Below are 19,852 nucleotides of genomic sequence, written 5' to 3' on the forward strand. Positions count from 1 at the left end.
TGATATTTTGCAGAAATACAACATTTTCTTGTGATTTAAACCATCTCTTGTATTCAGTAAATGTCCAATCTGAGCTCTTTCAGATGGAGCCGATAACATCTGAAGAGTTTATGAACCTGTGATTGTTTAGAAGAGTTTAACTTCATGAAGATCTGAAGATCGACATTACAGTGAGTATTTTATTACAAGACATGAGGAAAACAAGCTATAATAATTCTAATAGCAGATATAATAACATTGACATTTGCAGTGTAATGAAATACATCATCATTCTCATCATCTTTCTGTATAGTGTTACAATAATTATTGTATAGTAATTGTAACACATAATTAGTTTTGATTATAGCTATTGGAGACAAACAATGACTCCATACGTGAGACTCTAATTAAACTAAGAGAATTAATTTTCTTGATTTTCATTTATTACATAACAGCTTTTTATGTTGCAAAAGTTATGTATGCAAAATGTAAATACTGAATTTATTGAGCATGTAATTGGAAAAAAAAAAGTCTCTGTGGGTTGAAAAGTTGATCATGTTTAAGCCACAAGTTTCAAATGATGGCTGTTATACATTAAAATATATTTGGTCTGGGGCCGTTACACAGTATTTTAACTTTAATTCATTATTTCTGAACTATGAACATACGACTGACAACCTTTATGTTTTATTGCATATTTAACAGGTATCCATTAACAGCATTTTTCTGTTTATTTTCATTATACATGACATATATCAACACTCAGTTTTGTCTATTAAAAACAGTGTAGCTTTCCTGAAGGAAGTGTGTTATGTATATAAGTAGTGCTTTAATAAGAAGTACAATCAAGTACTTAATGTCTTAAGACTTAAAATTGAAACTTTCATTTCTCTATCTTTTCAGAATCAGCTTTATTGCCAAGTACTGTGGGTTACATGTACAGGGAATTTGTCTTGGTATACTGGTGCTTAGAAGTAGTATAAATAATATATAATACACATCTGTAAGGTAAGATAATAAAATGAAAATTAATTTTGAAATAAGAAGCATAAATATAATGTATAGTTTCATTATATTTATGCTTCTTTTTTCAAAATTTCTTTCGAAATAAGAATCACTTACCTGAATCCGTTTGTCTTTTAATATGACATGATACTTTTACAAGTAACGTGATTCGGATTGTAAATAAACAGCAAAAGGAGGATCTGTTGATGTACATGTTCGAGTTTGGCGATCATCGTGACGTCACCGTTTTACTTTAGGTTTTGTGAATGTGTTGAGCATAAAATGGCACACAGTGCAGGTAATTATGGCAAGCCATTTTAACATTTAAAAGTTAAGTTTGACTATCCGGAATTAACATTGTAGATATCACCAACGTCTTTCTGACTAGTCGTAATTACATTTTGGATAGTTGGAATTGTCATTCAAGATATCTGTAACGTAATTGTGACTAGTCGAAATGACAGAGAAAGATATCTGTAATGCAGTTTTGACTAGGCAAAACTGAATTACAGATATCTGCAATGACGTCATTGAAAACGACATTCAACTCGTCACACATCTTAAATGACAATTGCAGATATCTGTAATTCAGTTTTGCCTAGGCAGAATGAAAGTTAAAGATATCTCAAACGTCATTATGACTAGTGCAAATTATTGTGCATGACGTTGCTCTATTTTAGATATCCATAAATATGTAATTTCCCTTCCCCGTGAAGGGGATCATTTCCTTATTTCTATGAATAGAAGAAGAAAGAAGCAGTCATGGCGTTGGCTGTAATCGAAAAAAACACCAGAAAATGGCATGAAATTCAACGAGCCCTCACACAGGGGATTTGTGGAGAGAGAGAACGTCGTTCTATTGAAAACTGTGAAAGAAATCTCGGAAGAATTGAGCATTTGCTATCACCAGACACAAACAATGAACTCAAAAGCAGTTTGGCTCAACTGAAAACTCTAATAGACGCAAATTTCCATGCTGGGGAAGACAGACGTTTCTCTGTCAGGCGCATTAGTTCAGGTGAGTCTGTTTATCACTGTATTCATGTATTATCATATGCATTAACGTTAAAGGGGAAATCCGCCGTTTTTAACATCTATGGTTTTCTCGGCTCACCCATAGACAGTAGAAGGGTTCACCGTGGGAGCTGTAGAAAGCAAAAAAAATGATCCGTTTGTGTGTTATGTGTGATTTCATCAAACTTATTGAATTATAAGCCCAATAATTCCTTACAGTTGGTTTATAAAGGATATCTAATTCATTAGATCAACCTCAGTGTCATCATAGTAACCATGAACTATAAGCCCAATATATGTCTTGTAAAACCTAAAGAAAATATACATTTTCAAAACAAATAAAATATATAAATTAATAATTTTATAAGTTAGAAACAAAAATAATTTAAAGCAAAAAAACTACACAAGTTTGAGTTAGCTGAAAAACTCAATATTGAATAACCGCCAATCAACTGAAGTGAACTGTTACTCATGCAAAATGAACAGGATTACTGCATCTAATTTTTTTTTTTTTTTTAAAAGTGCATGAGATTCTAAAATTAACATCTGAACCAGTGACTTGCTTCAACAGCATTCTATTCAATAACTTCTAAGCACAAATATAGCTCAAGTGAAAACTGAATTTCCATTAATAAGTTTTACACACATAGTGACATCATGCAAGTCCAAAGGTTGGAGCTTGCAAAATTCCCTCCATCATGTATTGTTTGAAGGCTTCATAGGAAGAGTGCAGCAGCAGGCGGAGTACAAGAATACAAGTATTTGCTTCTGGGAATATTCTGTTGCCCTCATGAAGGAACTGAATTTGTGGACGGTGTGGAAATCCCAGTGGAGGCACTGTTGAAGCTCCAGATGTAAACTCCAATACCTTCTCTAGGGTGACTGGACTGCATTCTCCTTCTGTAACACAAGAAAGTGGTGAGAAACAGTAATTCAGGCCCCTTAAAACATATATGTTGATTTTATTTTTAGGCCATATTGCCTAGCCCTAACCTTTTGTATGCGTTACTTTTGAGCAATTTGGAAGTTGCATGCTGACATCGAGGACTTTTTGTGGTGAATATCAACCACAAAAGCCTCAGTCAAGTACGTTTTTGGTAAAATATTACAACACAATATGAAGAAGTTTAAGGGAGCTACCCATGTTCACACAACCAGACTTCACAATGTCACTTCAACTATGGCATTATCAGCATTTATTTTCCTGCCAACCAGGACAACAAAATGACCACTAATAATTGTACTTATGAAGTCCATGTTATTATAACTTGTACAATAAATAGTATATCTTCAATATCAATTAACCAGTCACGCCGAAAGCATATTGTCATGTTTTCTCTGTCTCTCCTGTTGTTGCCTTGCACAGAGAAGTCCACGTCAAATAAAGTGCATAGGTCCTTCGCCTGTAGTGGAATCTCCTCACTGACAAACATGTTGTAGAACACTGCCGGATTCTTCCTCAGCTCCTCCAGTAAACCAAGGGTTTTTAACCCCTCAACAAACCTATAAAAACATGTTAATCGTCCTGGGCCAATGACAGTTTCATTTTTCGGACAGATAAGACAGGTGAGGCACTTACTGGTCCAGGGCAGTCGCCAATCTTCCATTGACGAAGAAGTCTGCAGCTGACTGGACAAGGGAGTCCTTCTCCTCCAGGCTGGACACATGTCTTAAGGCACCTATAATGCTGAGACTATCTGCTGCCTCTGCAATTGCACCGTTCGCCTTTCGGACTGTTGTTGCTTCCTGTATCTAAAAAGAAAAACAGAAAGAAAAAAAAAAAAAGATAGTGAGTCAGTGAGTGAGTCCAAAATTGGCTTGTAAAGATACCTTCCCTATATAAATTAGATGTTTAAGAAATATAGCACTCGAGTTCATGAGAATGTTCGTGGATATCCTCACGGCTGTGGTTCGGCCGCAGCCACGAGGCCAAAGGCCGAGTGACGCAGGTAACCTGAACACGTTTGAAGCGATTCATAAATAATAGAAAGTTAATAGAAAATAGGGCTGTGTCACAATACTGTACATTCAATGTATAACACCTTTCTCCTGCTTACTTTTATTAACTGTTCCCTGAAAGTATGGTCACCAACTTCATCCACCGTGGCCGGGTGTGTTGGTATCCCACAGATTTGATGAAAAAGCCTTTCGGAAAAGAAATGTGGACCGACTCCTCCATGGACCACACACACAGCAATCATTTTTGCCACCCACATGTAAAGTTTAGTCTGCAAAGCTAAAATTAAAGAAATAACAGTAAAATCTTGCTCTGCTGTAATGCTTGTTAATTTAATACGTTAAAACATTATGATTAACTTTTTATTGCACCTTTCAAAACATGTTTCAAAAAGGTGTTTCAGTACATTAAAGAAAAGAAGAATCATGGAAAAATCCTAACCAAGAGTTAACAAATTAAGGCAAAATAACTAAACAAATAAAAGACGATACAGACAATAAACATAGGATGAAACCTGCCCAACACATAAAAAACAAACAGAATAAACAATAAATCAGACAGGAGAAATAAGGGAGCAATCATTTTTAAATGGGTTTCCATGTATACATTTCTAGAATTCTGCCAGTTGAATGAGGACAGTCCTAAGAATTTGGGCTTCCCTGCCTTGAGTATCAAGAGACAACTGCTGGTCTTTCTCATGTCCCTCAAAGATATTTGACTGGTGGACGGCCCTCATCAACAGCCTTAGGTACTCTCTTGTCGGGCCGCCTTCGTCAACTGCCCCTTCACCATTGTCATCTTCATCCACAAACACAACATCCAATTTTGCTTCAGGGTTGAAGAACCTATGCTTGAATGCCTGCAGGCTACACAGTAAAACATTATCCCTGCACACATTTATTTGGTTGCTTGTTGGACAGAAGCTTCCATCAACTTTGCTGACCATTTTTTTTCAATATGGTCTGTAGATCAATCCTGCAAACAAAGAAGTTCATGCATTTTATTTTAACCACCTGATTAAACGTAACAGGATATAGAAAATGAAACATCTACATACACTAAAAAAATATAAAGTCAAGTTAATGAGAAAAAAACACTCATCCACAGGTCCTCCGAGGTGATGTGTTGATACAGGAGACTGATTTTGTGAAACCGTCTCATCTTGTTCATCAAGAATAATGATTGGTTCTTGGGCAGATGAAGGAGAGAGTGATGGTTCATCATGAAGAGTCAGGATTTCTTGTGGTTGTGAGAAAAGAGTGAGCGGTGGCTGGGTGGAGGGCTCAGACAGCAGTGAGCAGGTGGAGGGCTCAGACAGCGGTGGCTGGAAAGAGGGCACAGAGAGACTTGGCTGGGTGGAGGTCTCAGACAGTGATGACTGACCATAAGATGTATGGTGTAGGGCATAAGCTCCATCATTTTGTTGATCTGAGAGAATTTCCTGAAGACAAACATGCACAATACATGAGCTTGCACAAACCAAAACACATTCCGTTTTCATTTGAGTCAGGAAATAAAATGCAACACATTTACCTGTACATCCTTATTTGAAAACCAAAGCACATATAGAGTTGAGGATGCTTTTATGCAATGATCCATTATTGACCCAGAGGAACTGCTCTCAACTGATCTTGATGATGCAGCTTCTTGCACCACAAAGATTTCACTGGCAATATCATCTTGTCCCACAAAGTCAAACAAGATCTAAAAAGATGTGAAACAGTCAAGTTTTACAACCCACTGAACCACTGAGAAGACACTTGATATTTTCTCAAGCTGAACACACATCACCTGGATTGGCTCCGACAAGCTGAATTTCCTCATATTGGTGTATCCATTTGGATATTTAAATTTGATCAACACCCCATCTGAGGGTTCCTCACATGCAGACATTCACTGACGTCTTGCCTCAATAGCCTGAAATGTGTATTGCTCGCCATTCTTGAAGAGCCTAAAGTAAAGCATTCAAAAAAAAAAAAAAAGGCATTTCTCACAAATCACCATTAAATAGTACACGCACATAAAATTAATAAATACTATTTATTCTATACAGTGTCAAAATTGGTTACCTGATTTGCAACCACACTTTGAGCTTGGGTACTCTCAGCCACAGGCGCGGTCTCATCTTGTACTGGAGCAATTGAGAGTGGTGGGAATGAATTCATGGATATGGCAGAGGATGTGGATGCCACCTGGTAGTACACAGAAAATCCAAATGATTTCTCCTTCAGCAAGAGAACACACACTCATAATGGAAACAAAATACATCATTAGAAAATATCCATAGGTAGAAAAATTACAAAAACTTATCCTAGGGAATGTAACTGCTCAGACATCACACAGAATAAATAGATACATCTTAATACATATTAGAAAAAAAAAAAAAAAAAAAAAAAACACGGTTTATATTTGTATTTGCCACTCATCACTACAAAGTGCATAGTGGACATAACAAAAATCATTAGATGTGCAATAATTTTAATATGGACCTGATCTGAAACCACTTGTGAGGTCTCATCTACTGCTGGAGCTGCGAGTGGTGGGAATGAATTCTGGAACATGGCAGAGGGTGGTGATGTTACCTGAGGGTAGAGAGGGTAACTTCAGTTGTAGGTATAGACATTACAGAGAACACATTTATATGATTGTAGTATGATATAAATCCCTGTGTATAATTCCATACCTGCAAGACAGTGGCTTGTGGCACGATGTAAAACCTGCTTTTGCCAACAACTGCTTTTAGTTCCTTCACAGAACTAACTTGCAATTTCTGGATCTTGCGTCCTTTGCCTGTCCTTGCCAATTCAAAGCCTACCAAATTTAAACTGATGCAAGGGTAGCTTTGGCAAACAAAGTTGTTCAATTCAGATAAACTCCAGTTTAACCCAATCTTTGAGTTTGTGTGTCCGGCCTCCGTTGACTCATGCACAGGTTTTCCTAAAAATGGAAATGTAAACATCAGTATAATCGGTTCCTAGTGGCAAAGTAACATTCATTAGTTGCTACAAGATCTTTCAGGACTCCTAGCATTCAGGACTCATATTTTCAGACATAATCGTAGTGTTGCCAAACCCCAAAAGTAGACCTGTGTGACTACCACAGTTAACCTAAGATCATTTGTGTTTCTACTAAGTTTACAGTTTTGAAACTAAACGAACCCTACACTCCTAAGAAAATTGCATATGACAGAAGAAAGAGCCTGGTCTCACTCACAAGGCCATCACACATTTGATCATATGTGAAAGAACATTAACATACAATATATGGTGTAGCTTAGCGTCTGAATGCACCACCCAGATCCTCACACTAACCATAACCACCATTGACTAACTTCAGATAGCTGATGCAAAAGGATTCATTGGGAGGTATTCCTGGACACTTTCAAAGTGATGCCTTGGCATGAGAAAGTGTTGCATAGGTGTAACTATTAAAATGGCTACATGGAAACTGTTATGGAAATGCATCAAAGAGTAAACTACTCTGCAATATTTCTTTAAAACAAATGCTAAATGTATTAACATAGTCAAATGTTTCCCAATATAGAGACAGTATAACAAATCGGACCATACAGGCTCAAGCTAACATAAAATCCAAAGCAGCTCATTCCATAGCTTTCTTTGCAAGAAGGTTAGATAATAAGGTGTAAAAGTAATTAACACTCAATTCTTATCGGCTTCAATCTCACGTTTACCTAATCCATGTTTAGCCAGTTCCTCAAGTTCTATTGTGGGGGGCAGAAAACCATTATCTGGTCCTGGAAGGAGGAAAAGTTTTGGGGGGGGGGGGGGTTAAAATTAAAATTACTGTAGGTTATTGTTGACATAATATTTATGAGAGAGATTCACACTAATACACTTTAATAAAGATGCTGACATGCATGCTATTCTTGCAATGGAAATGCAATAACACTAACTTCCTTAGCTCAGGAAAAAAACAAAAGTTCTTAGTTCAGATTGGTTCTTTTTTTTCCCCACAGTAAAAAGCCATGATAGCCTGTAGGTATTGATTTCAGGTTGAAACAATAGCTAACAGGTAAATTAACGAGTCAAACGTTTATTTAAAAGGATATTGAATGTTTTAGACTTTTTTACCTTGAACCAGGTTTTTAAAATAAACTGGTTGAAAAAAATGTTTAAAGGGGAATTCAGTCTGGTTCTGGATTCCTAATTTGATTTTTAAAAGATGTGAAAATTAAAAATTGTTGCTTTCTTGTGATTTGCTGCGCCACTCTTGTGGCACATGCAGAGCCCCTCTGCATGACGACGACGGGCACGGTGAGTGCGTCGGCTGCCTGGGCAAGTCCCACGCAGAGGCTGCGCTCACCGGGACCTCATGCTCTCACTGCGAGAGCATGAATCTAGCCTCTCTGCGCTCGTGGATCGCTTTCTTCACTGAAAGCGGTCCCGCCGCTCGCGCCCTCCCGTCTTCTTCCTCCTGCGAACCGGCTAGGAAGAGACAGCGGGGCAGAGCGGATCAGCGCCCGGAGTTGTGCGAGCTCACGCCGGCTCAGCCCCCGCGTGCCTCACCCTCTCCCACTAGAGAGCAATCCCCCGTCCTGTTCTCACGCCCTGAGCTGCGTCCCTCTGCAGATGCAAGCGACCTCATCTCATTTGGCGGATCGGACGAAGAGCCGCTCGACGACTCCATGTCTCTCGCGGACTCTGAAACAGAGGGATGGGCCGGTGACTCGGAGGACCCCACCCACCTACCCTCGCTGGAGCCCATTGACTGCAAGCCAGGCATGGATGCCGAGCTTTTCCGCATACTCTCGAAGGCAGTGGAGGAACTGGACCTCGAATGGGCCTCGCCAGAAGAGCCATCGCGGAGCAGGCTTGATAAGTGGTTCCTGCCGGGTCGTCGAAGGGCCCCTCGCCAACGCTCCGCCCCGTTTTTCCCAGAGGTGCATGACGAGCTGACAAAGTCGTGGCGCGCTCCCTATTCTGCCCGCCTACGCACTACGCACCATTCAGCTCTCACCACTGTGGACGGCTCAGAAGAGAAGGGCTACGAGCACCTACCGCCCCTGGATGAAGCAGTGGCGGCTCACTTCTGTCCCCCCGCGGCTGTGGGCTGGAAGACGAAGAGGGCCCTTCCATCCAAGCCCTGCAGGACCACCTCTGCCCTGGCTGGCAGAGCCTACGCGTCCGCAGGCCAGGCTGCCTCAGCGCTGCACACCATGGCGATCTTCCAGGTGTTCCAAGCGAAGCTCCTCCGCTCTCTGGACGAGTCTGGCATTGATGCACCTGCCTTTCGTGACCTCCGCTGAGCCACTGACTTAGCCCTTAGTCCTTCTTGGACGCCCCGGTCTCTCCTTCCGGTCTCTTCGGGCCAGCGGTAGAGGGCTTCACGGAACGCTTCACCGCAGCACAGAAGTTGTCCCAAGCCATGCGACACTTCCTGCCCAAGCGCTCCAGCTCTGCTTCTGCTTCCAGCCGCCCCAGGCCTGCGCCGGCTCAGCAGAGCAAGACTGCTCCCTCTACCTCTCAGGCAGCACCTCCCAAGGAACAGCGCCAGCGCCCACGCCCCGCAAAGCGCTCCTCCTTCCCGAGACGTCAGAGACCCCGGCCTAAGATTTCGCTGGACCCAATGCCTCCTAAGTCTTCCTGATCTGCCAGGAAGGAAGAGGATGGGGCTAAGTCTCGCCGAGGCCAGACCACCCCAAAAGCTCCTTCGTTCAGTCTCCCCTCCGCCCCGTTCAGTTCCGGGCGTGGGAGATATGTTCAGTGTTGCGCTAACTGGGCCCACAAATGTTGCGTCCATGCAAAATGCCGTTCTCATGGCGAACACTATACATTTTTTACCTCCTCAAAGAAGGAGCAAACTTCCTCTTCCACTCTTTCCGGTGTACGGGCCCCCGACAGGCGGTCCGTCATCCGATGCCATACAACCCCTTGTCACGCGGGCCGAGGCCTGGCAAGCCATTCCTGGGGTGTCAAGTTGGGTCCTGGGAACCATAAGTCGGGGCTACTCGCTTCAGTTCGCCCAAAGGCCCCCGCGCTTCAGCGGGGTGCTTCAGAATTCAGTAAACACAGACGACGCTCATGTCCTCTGAGCCGAAGTCATGACTCTACTGAGGAAAGGAGTTATAGAAACTGTCTCCCCCTCAGAGAGCGTGTCGGGGTTCTACAGTCGTTATTTCCTGGTTCCCAAGAAAGATGGCGGTCTCAGACCCATCTTAGATCTCAGAGTCTTGAACCTCTCCCTCATGAGATGGAAGTTCAAGATGTTAACGCTGAAGCAGACCCTCACGCAGATTTGCCCCGGGGACTGGTTCTGCTCGCTGGACCTGAAAGATGCTTACTTTCACATCCAGATAGCCCCTCGTCACAGACGATTCTTGAGATTCGCATTCGAGGGCGTGGCTTACCAATATACAGTCCTTCCCTTCGGGCTGTCCCTAGCTCCTCGCACTTTTACCAGTGCGGCTCTTTCCCCACTGAGACAGATGGGAATCCGTGTTCTGAATTATCTCGACGACTGGCTCATTCTGGCCCAGTCGCGAGCCGAGCTAGAACTCCACAGATCCGTGCTCCTCAGCCACTTGGAGTGCCTAGGACTCAGGGTCAACTTTGCCAAGAGCTCGCTGCTTCCCAGCCAACATATCACGTTCCTGGGTGCAGTTTTCGACTCAGTCCGTATGACGGCAGTAGTCTCGCCAGAGCGCGCCCTGGCCGTTCAGCAGTTCGTGGCTTCAGTCAGGAACAGAGCCTACCTCCCTCTGAAGTTCTTCCAGAGGATGCTAGGGCTGATGGCTTCCGCCTTCCCGGTTCTGCAGCTCGGCCTTCTCCGGATGCGGCCTCTGCAATACTGGTTGAAGTTTCGGGTCCCTCCTCATGCCTGGTGGCACGGCCGCCTGCGTCTCAGGGTCAATCAGGCCTGTTTGACAGCTCTGAAACCCTGGACGAACCCTGTATGGTTCAGTCTTGGAGTACCCCTACAGGCGGTGTCCAGAAGGACGGTGCTCTCGACAGATGCGTCCAACACGGGTTGGGGCGCTCTTTGCGGGGGGAAGACTGGCCTTCGGCTCGTGGTCTCGCGAGGAAAGCCATCTGCATATCAACTGCCTCGAGATGCTGGCAGTGTTCCGAGCCCTTCAGGCGTTTCAGGCACACCTGACGGGACGCCACGTCCTAGTCCAGTCGGACAGCATGACAGTAGTGTCATATATAAATCACCAGGGCGGCCTTTCGTCCAGCCGCTTATGCGCACTGGCGAAACGTCTTCTGGAGTGGGCATTTCCGAGGTTACAGTCGCTCAAAGCGACTCACATACCCGGGAGAACAAACTTGGGAGCAGATATGCTATCTCGGAGCAACGTCCCTTCAGACGAGTGGATGCTCCACCCCCAGACGGTTCTCACGATCTGGGAGTTCTTCGGGAGGGCAGAGATAGACCTCTTCGCCTCAGAAGACAACTCTCACTGCCCAATTTATTTCTCGAAGGAGGAAGATGCTCTGGCCCACGACTGGCCCTGCACACTCCTTTACGCTTTTCCCCCAATCGCTCTGATCCCTCAGGTTATCAGACAAGTCAGGAAAGACAAGCACAGAGTCCTCCTCGTGGCCCCGCTCTGGAGGAGCCAAATCTGGTCCTCAGAGCTGTTCAGGCTTTCCATGGAAGCCCCGTGGCCGATCCCCCTGAGACAGGACCTCCTTTCTCAGGCGAACAGGACGATCTGGCATCCCCAGCCAAAACTCTGGGCTCTGCACCTCTGGTCCCTCGATGGGAGCCTCCAAACCTCCCAGGGGACGTGCCTAATACCATCTCCCAGGCGAGAGTCCCATCCATGACTCTTGCAAGTGTAACACATGGGTTCGACGGCTCCGGCCCTCTCACTTGTCCGCTGGTTCCCTCACGGTGTCCAAGACAAGTTCAGTCGTTCCCTGCCGTGGCACGGCATGGTTGAATTCATTCCCCATACGCAGTACGAGTGAAGTATCGAAAGGGAACGTACTCGGTTACTAACGTAACCTCGGTTCCCTGAGATATGGAACGAGTACTGCGTTACATGCCGTGCCACGAGGCTGCGGCTTCAGTGTCGTCGCTTCAGTCGTATGACCTGAAATCCTATGGCGAAATGCCTGCTTATATAGCCGTAAGCCCCGCCTCTTTTGGCGGGCTTCTTCGCGCGCTTTGTCGCCATAGGCCGCGCAGCTATGCCGCGCCGTCATTGGTTCAACAACTTTCTATGAGTGAACCAATGACGATGCAGTTACACTGCGTTATTGAAAAAGGCTTCAGTAACGGGGAAAAAGGAGACCTTTCCCCATACGCAGTACTCATTCCGTATCTCAGGGAACCGAGGTTACGTTAGTAACCGAGTACGTTTTTCCTTTTCTCTGTATCCCCACATTCATGGTTCTGTATTCTGTAAAAAACATGGGGTAACCACGTCCTGTGCTAAAAAAAAACATCTTTTAGGCAAACTCTTTGTACACGAACAATGTTCTCAATGCTCGAGTTCATGTGTAGGGACCCTTATAATACTACAAGCAAAGTGTCATGTTGTGTCGAGCCTTCTTGATATTTAAAAAATAGCTATTTTGATGTGTATTTGCAGTAGTTCTAGCTGCTAGTAGTGCCCCTAGCGAACCCACTCAAAAAGCCATTAGACCCTAACAACAGTCAATCTTAAAAGTGCAGTTTTTGTCGTCAATATCATTTTAAACGAACGTTTGACTCCAGTACATTCACAAAAAGACCCTAGAATGCATTTTGGCAACTGTTTTGCTTTAAGTTATTAAACAACTACCCCGAACTTCTGATAGCACATTAGCAAATCTGATGTTAAAAAAGAAAAATTACCCCGAACTCGATGAACTCGCCGGCGAAATAGTCGTCTTGTTGTGGAAAGTAAGGCTGAATCATCATTTCTCGCTGCCAGCTCCTGTCTTGCACGGGCTGCAGCATTAAAAAGACGATTAAAAATTCCTTCGCCCTCTGGCTGCTCCGACATGGTGCTAATCAGTGCTAATTACAAGTTAACAGGTGCGATTTGAATGATTAGAACAACAACACGCTCTGCTCCCGCCTAAAGTGCAATGCGGGCCTAATTTGCATAAAGATATCTGCAACGTCATTTCGCCTAGACAAAACTCTAATTCAAGATATCTGTAATTACATTTTGACTAGGCGGAATGAAAGTTACTGTAACTTACAGATATCTCAAATTTCAGATATCTCTAATCAAAATTCATTTCAAGATATCTATAACTTGATAATAGATATCTACAATTAAATGATGACTATCCCTAACTGCAGTTTGAGATATCTACAACGCCATTTTGACTAGTCATAATTTCAGTTACAGATATCTACAACGTCATTTCGCCTAGTCAAAACTTAATTTAAGATATCTGAAAAGGAACATGTAGATATCTTGAATTGAGTTGAATTAAAGATATCTTGAACTGGAGTTATGACTAGTCAGAATCAAATTGTAGATATCTCAAACTGAAATTACAGATATCTACAATTCAGTTACAGATATCCGTAATTCACATAGTGGATATCTGCAACTGAATTGTAGATCTGTAATGATAAACCCCATACAAATGAATGGCAAAAGTGATGTCATTTGTCCTAGGAAGAATGTCTTTGTGGATATCTGAAATGACAATTATGGATAGGAAGAATGTAGTTGCGGATATCTGAAATGTTCTTTTTGACGAGGCAAAACTGAAATACAGATATCTGCAACACATATCCAGTCCAGCTGTTAAAGGTTAAAATGGCTTGCCATACACTGCAGCATAGACTGTAAAAAAAAAAAAAAATATGGACGTAGTGTCCGTGACGTCACCCGTAGATTTCTGAAGAGCATTTTTGAAGCGCAAATGAGGCCGTTTTTGATACAATAAAAACTACTATGAAAGTACTAGTATTAAATCCCACTTAAGTGCATGATTCAAAAAAGTCACTCTAAAGTTTAATGGTTTTTGAAAACATTTTGTTTTCTCCATAATAAGTAACTCTACTTATTATGAAGAATAAAGATTTTTTAAAAAAAAAGATTTTTCTGCATATAATCTGCATAAATAATACATACTGTACAGTTTTGAAACCAGCAGGCTAAGCAAGCGTGTATCTTTCCTATTGAAGTATTCAGTCATTCAAGATTACAGCTATTAAAAAAAAAAAAAAAGAAAAAGAAAAGAAAAAAAAAACAGCTGGTGTGATATTTTATTTTATCATTGTTTTTAAATAATCAAACATTTCCAGATCATTACAATATTTTATTGTGCAAACTCCAGAACAGTGGAACCCCAACACCCCCCAGTGTTCCTCTCAATAATGTAGCTGATAACCCTGCTGGACCCACAAAACACCCAGTGATCCCTCCAGCAGCACAACCACACATGATTTCCAGCAGATCAGATTTCAGATGTTCTTCAGTGAATCTCCTGATCCTGTGATTGTTGTATATCTGTGTGCAAACAGTTCCTGAAGCGGCTCCTGTCACTGCTGATAACACACCTCCAGCACAGCCATACAGAAATGATTTAACATCAAATGAACCTTCATTCCTCATATTAACACAACCCAGAGCAAACACAATGACAACACTGACTGCATACAGGTATTTCGGCTTCATAAATCTCAGCAGAAATACTCTGAGCGACTGATCTTTAAACATCTGTAAAGTGTAGCAGCTGTTTTCATTGTCAGACACCATTCGTTGGATCTTCATCAGGAGTTTGGTGACCTGACCTCTGTTGTTCAGATCTTTGTTGTTCAGCAGGTGAAATCTCCCTCCACACTCCTCTGTTAGTTTGGACAGCTCTGCACTTTCTCTTATTAGTTGATCAAGAGATTTATTTTGAAGTTCGTCTCCATGTGTAAAGAGGACAAATGTGTGTTTCATGGCCTTCTCTCCAAACATCTGCCTGAATAAGAACAGGGTATCATCATCTTGCTGAGTGAAAGTGTGTAAAGGGAGAACCAGAAGGATCACATGGATTCCTGGAGAGCACATGTTCAGTCCTCTCTTTAACTCCACACTCAGATCAATGTCAGATGAATTAAAGAAGTTTGGTGTATCCAGTACAGTAACTCTTCTGTTCGACACTTCAGCTGTGTGTTTTTGGCATCTGTCAGTGATGGAGGTCAGGCTCCGCCTGGATGGAAACACATTTTCTCCCAGGATAGTGTTTCCAGAAGCGCTCACTCCTGAACCGGTTTTACCGATCAGCAGAATCCGAAGATCATGAGTGTCTGATGGCTGACTGACAGTTCGCTGCATCACTGAAAAACACATACTGCGTCTTTATAGATATTATTATTCTTTGTAAAGTTTAAGCTACATGTTCCAGTATATTTCATTCTAAAACAGCTTTAAAAATGAACAGCAAAATATTCAGTCTGTTAGTATGTTCAGCATCAGCTCGTCAGTATGCTGATGTTAGGCTATCGCGTATCGGACGCGTTTAAAAAAGAAAAAAGGGCTAGGCTACTGATCAAGGAATTAATACGAATTGCATTCTTATATAGAACACAGGTCGCCTTACCGTTTGTTCTGTCTCGGTTGTTGATCCAAATAGGTTAATATTTGCGTATGCTCAGGTTGTGACAGCTGCACACTGGCGCTGCAAAATGGATTTCAGTGGCTTCATCAAAATGGCGTCTGTACTTTCACTTTCGATTGTCCCGCCCCACTTCTGAACTCCACAGCTCATTGTTCTTGTTCAAGTTATGTTTTTTTCCCCAAGCCTACAATTTTTAGGACCACAAAATCGACGGTAAAATAAGACGTGAAAAACACACGTTCACTAATGCTCACAAGTGAATCTGTGTTATGTCTAGTAATGAGAGAAATCAAGGTTCACGTATTTTTGAGTCTCAACCAGTCAACACTGAAAATGATTCACTCTTTCTACACAACAGGGACATCTGCTGGTCAAACGTGTGTAAAGCAACATAGGGTTAATCAATGCAAAGACGACTACTGAAAGGTTTCATCCAATCTGATTTAGCCTACTTGTTTCTTTACAGGTTTTAACCACCTGTACGGATCAAACTGTTGTTGTATTGCCTGGGCCTAATAGAGAAGGTTCATGAATCACATCATGAGGTTTGAACAGGCTTTCACTGTCCAGAGCTTCATTAACCTTAGATTTTTGCTACTGTTTAGTCAAACCTAACTTTGTGTCCTCATCACTACTCTATATTTATGATAATGTACTGTATCTATTTCAATATATTGTGGCTTATCATAAGTCATCATAAATGCAGAAATCTACATCTACTTTAGCCCAGAGTGACTAAATCTTCAAGCAATACACTATGAACCATAAGTGACACAAGACTTTCATATGATGATCGTTTACAGGAAGTTCAACTGCAGGTAGATGAAATGGACAAATATGAGGTGAACTTTATTCAGTGTCTTTCAAATAATATTTGATAATATTTAACATACAAAGGTTAAAGGTTGAGGCCCTTTATTAGAAAATATGTGATCAGTGAAGTTTCACAATAGTCACTAAAACTGATGATGATCTTTGATGTATGTGTTATATAAGTGATATAATTGTCCCACAAAACATTATAATGAAATATCAGTATAGTTTCAATCAGACTTTTTATATATAAAGGTAAATCTCAAGTCATCATTTATAATCATGTAAGAAAAATGACTGTTCTCTGTTATTTCACAGGAATACAACATCTGCTGTGTTATCTTGGATTCAGTAAATTTCCATTCTGACCTCTTTTCTGTTCTGGTGGGTGGAGCTGATGAGTTTATAAATCTGTGATCGTTCAAAAACTGAAACTAAACTTACACAGTTCAAGTGTCTGAAGATCAGCATTACAGTGAGTATTTTTACATTCTTACACTTTAATAGCAGATTTAACATGGTTGTTTGACATTGTTGTCTTCTTTCTAGTCATGTATTATAAAATCAGACACAGGGATGAGCTAATGTGTGCTAAGATGTGCTAATGCTGCAGTTTAACTAAACATGGAGCTGAATGAGAGGATTTCATGTCATTTTGAAACTGAAAGAGTCTATAATGGGTGTGGAGACTGAGGAAGATTTTCTCAGAGCTGCTGGAACAAAAGAGAGAACAAAATGACTGCAGTTTAGTGTTCAAAATCTGTGAACCAACTGTTTTATTATGATTTTCTGTGTAAACATGACTTAATTTTTACCGAAGTTATCTCTTTTACCAGCTTCACTCTTCATACCTGCAAACATTTCAGAAGATCTGTCATTTATTTGATATGTTAAAGAATATCCAGATAAAATCACTCCATGATAAAACTAGCGACTGAAAATCGACTGGAGATCCAACAACAAAAAACAGGAAGTCAGAAGCTCTGCAATTTGTTTTTATTTATTTGCATTTAGTTTTGAATAGAAAGGAATGAAGTGAAAGAGGAACTTGAGGGTTCCTCTATTTCACATGTTTCTGTTCACTGGATAAAATTGTGTGCAAAATTATAATGAAGATTTGCTGTTTTTACAGGTCTTGCAGCTCAAATACGAATAGAACGACAGCAGACAATGGTATAAAAATTCAATTTTTCATTGTAGAAAAAAAATGTTTGTCATGATTTTAATACTTTATTATGAATGTGTCTGATAATCTCACACAGGCGGAGAATCTGCGTCAGAGGAGGAATAATGCAGGTAAATCTTGTATTGACCACAGACACACACAACATGATCACACATGATATATAAATAATATCCAGATTGATGATGTCTCTTCCTGAGTTTTTCTCTTTTCCTGTTGGAACATGTAGAAGCTCCACTGGAGAACAATGGCAACATTAATATTGTCCTCCTGGGGAAAACCGGAGTTGGGAAAAGTTCTGCAGGAAACACCATTCTGGGAGAGAACAAATTCAAATGTGGACGAAGTCTGTCTCCTATTACAAATCTATCTAGTGTTGTGAAATCAGAGATTAATGGCAGATCTGTGTCTGTCATCGACACTCCTGGGTTTTTTTGTACTAATCTTCCAAAAGAGCAGCTCTCGAGGGAGTTTGCGGGAAGTGTGTATCTTTCTGCTCCAGGAGTTCATGCGTTTTTATTCGTTGTGCCGTTCGGCAGGTTTACTGTACAGGAGGAAGAGATTCTGAAACAAGTGCAGCAGGTTTTTGGTAAAGATGTGCTGAAGCATGTTATTATCCTCTTCACGTACGGAGATGAATGTGACAGAGAGAATATACAGTCAGAGATTGAAGGGAATGAAGTTGTCAAAAGAGTCGTAGATAAATGTCAGAATTACCATGTGATCAACAACAGAGATCTGACTGACAGACAGCAGGTCAATGATCTACTGCTGAAAATTGACACAATGATAGAGTGGAATCAAGGGTACTACACCAATGAGATGTATGATTTGGCACAAATGACCACATGGGAAAAATTCTGGAAAATTGTTCAGGATGTTTGTGATGCTATAGTTGCATTTTTCCTGAACCTGCGTAACAGATTTAATAATATCTCGATACAAAGACTGACGCAATATACAAAAGTTTGTACATAATCAAAATCAGAATTCATTCTTTGCTTTTGATTTATTGCATAAAACCTGATTAAATAAAACCTAAATGTGGGACAGCCTTATCCGTTTATGAGGGAAAATTATGTAAAAAATGAAAATGTATTAATTGATAATTGACAGTCTCTGTGTGTGAGTTGAAAGATTCATTATGTTTTAGCTACAGTGTACTTCAACACATTGTAAAAGATTGTTGTTAAATGTTAAAACAGATCATGTTTGGTCCTCAAACAGTATGGAATACAAGATGCACTACTTTATATGTGTATGTTTCATTTATTAAGAAGAGTTTTGTGTAAATATATACTTTCTAATGCAAACTATTGAGGCTTACAACATTTTATGCCTTAATGCATATTCAACAGGCACTTATTTATACACAATATATCCACAATTTGCTTATTCAAAATGATAGAATATTGCTTTACTGTAAAAAAAATTTCTGAAATATGAAATAACTTTGACAGGTTACAGAACATCCTCGGCTCTGCTGCTGTGGGTTAATGCTTGTGCTTATTGTTTTTATGCTTAGTGGTTTTCAAGTGGAATATATTTCCTTATATCAAACACTCTGAATAATATGTCAGATATGTTTAATGTAGATTGTACTGATATGTTAATAGAATTCATGACACCTGTTCAAACCTGACAGATACTGACAAATATATATATATATATATATATATATATATATATATATATATATATATATATATATTAACATCTGCAATAAACTCCGACAAGACCTTATTGTCCTGTAACTTTATTTGAATCTACACTTTTCACAAATGACAAGTAAAACACTTTTGAAGTAGAAACATTGTTTTAAAAACTTTTTTTTTTGTAAAACATAAGTAATCTTTGCAGCTATTATTTACAACTTTGATTTTTTACAGTATACAATCACTCTAAAAACTATGAATCGTAATAATAATAATAATAATAATAAGCATTTATTTTAATTAACACACATTTACAAATTAATTATAATTAATTGTTATATTATTAGTAACTGTAATGATGGGTCAACAGAGTGGGGATCCATTTGCAGCTTTTATTAAGAATAGTATATACACAGGTAAGGGCAGAGGCAGAGACGTAAACGGGGACAGGCAATGGTCGAGGCAGGCGGCAGACAAACGGTATCAGGAAGCAGGCAGAGATCAGGGCAGGCGGCAAACAAACACAGTCCAGTAAACAGGCAAGGATCAAGGCAGGCGGCAGAGAATCACAAGAGATAAACAGTCCAATCGGTAACGGTATAACAATCCACAGAAAACGCTTAGAAATGATCACCGGGGCAAATCAAGACTTCGCAGTGTGTGTGTGTGTGCGTGCTGCTTAAATAGTGTGAGTGTGATGTGGTGCAGGTGTGTGTGCAAT

At 40.8% G+C, this 19,852-nt stretch overlaps 2 protein-coding genes and 1 long non-coding RNA gene across 5 annotated transcripts; 1 reads left to right on the forward strand and 2 right to left on the reverse strand.

Annotated features, from left to right (window-relative positions):
• Positions 1-233: 233 nt before the first annotated feature.
• Positions 234-6,591, reverse strand: LOC127510084 (uncharacterized). Its single transcript, XR_007929468.1, has 7 exons — positions 6,445-6,591; positions 6,025-6,147; positions 5,747-5,906; positions 5,489-5,659; positions 4,056-5,396; positions 3,578-3,750; positions 234-2,898 (listed from the first exon to the last, which is right to left on the reverse strand). It is a non-coding gene; the product is annotated as an uncharacterized LOC127510084 (long non-coding RNA).
• Positions 6,592-14,123: 7,532 nt separating this feature from the next.
• On the reverse strand, positions 14,124-15,838 carry LOC127509975 (GTPase IMAP family member 9-like). Of its 2 annotated transcripts, none has more exons than XM_051889411.1 (2): positions 15,463-15,838; positions 14,124-15,219 (listed from the first exon to the last, which is right to left on the reverse strand). In XM_051889411.1, the coding sequence occupies exon 2, from the start codon at positions 15,210-15,212 to the stop codon at positions 14,181-14,183; it is 1,032 nt and encodes a 343-aa protein (XP_051745371.1). In that variant the 5' UTR covers positions 15,213-15,219; positions 15,463-15,838; the 3' UTR covers positions 14,124-14,180. The 2 variants fall into 2 exon arrangements, with proteins under 2 accessions (XP_051745371.1, XP_051745373.1); XM_051889413.1 differs by having other exon boundaries at positions 14,124-15,199; positions 15,463-15,817.
• Positions 15,839-16,694: 856 nt separating this feature from the next.
• On the forward strand, positions 16,695-19,219 carry LOC127510006 (GTPase IMAP family member 4-like). Of its 2 annotated transcripts, XM_051889483.1 has the most exons (5): positions 16,727-16,768; positions 17,130-17,266; positions 17,426-17,466; positions 17,556-17,589; positions 17,706-19,219. In XM_051889483.1, the coding sequence occupies exons 2-5, from the start codon at positions 17,212-17,214 to the stop codon at positions 18,452-18,454; spliced, it is 879 nt and encodes a 292-aa protein (XP_051745443.1). In that variant the 5' UTR covers positions 16,727-16,768; positions 17,130-17,211; the 3' UTR covers positions 18,455-19,219. The 2 variants fall into 2 exon arrangements, with proteins under 2 accessions (XP_051745444.1, XP_051745443.1); XM_051889484.1 differs by lacking the exon at positions 17,130-17,266 and having other exon boundaries at positions 16,695-16,768.
• The last annotated feature ends 633 nt before the right edge of the window (positions 19,220-19,852 follow it).

This window comes from Ctenopharyngodon idella, chromosome 3, assembly GCF_019924925.1.
Source record: "Ctenopharyngodon idella isolate HZGC_01 chromosome 3, HZGC01, whole genome shotgun sequence".
Classification (NCBI taxonomy): Eukaryota; Metazoa; Chordata; class Actinopteri; order Cypriniformes; family Xenocyprididae; genus Ctenopharyngodon; species Ctenopharyngodon idella.

Coding starts and splice junctions, on each gene's coding strand:
- LOC127510006 (XM_051889483.1), top strand. CDS start 17,212: ATGATAAAACTAGCGACTGAAAATCGACTGGAGATCCAACAACAAAAA. Junction 17,267..17,425: donor CCAACAACAAAAAACAGGAA/GTCAGAAGCTCT, acceptor CTGTTTTTACAG/GTCTTGCAGCTCAAATACGA. Junction 17,590..17,705: donor TCAGAGGAGGAATAATGCAG/GTAAATCTTGTA, acceptor TGGAACATGTAG/AAGCTCCACTGGAGAACAAT.
- LOC127509975 (XM_051889411.1), bottom strand. CDS start 15,212: ATGTGTTTTTCAGTGATGCAGCGAACTGTCAGTCAGCCATCAGACACT.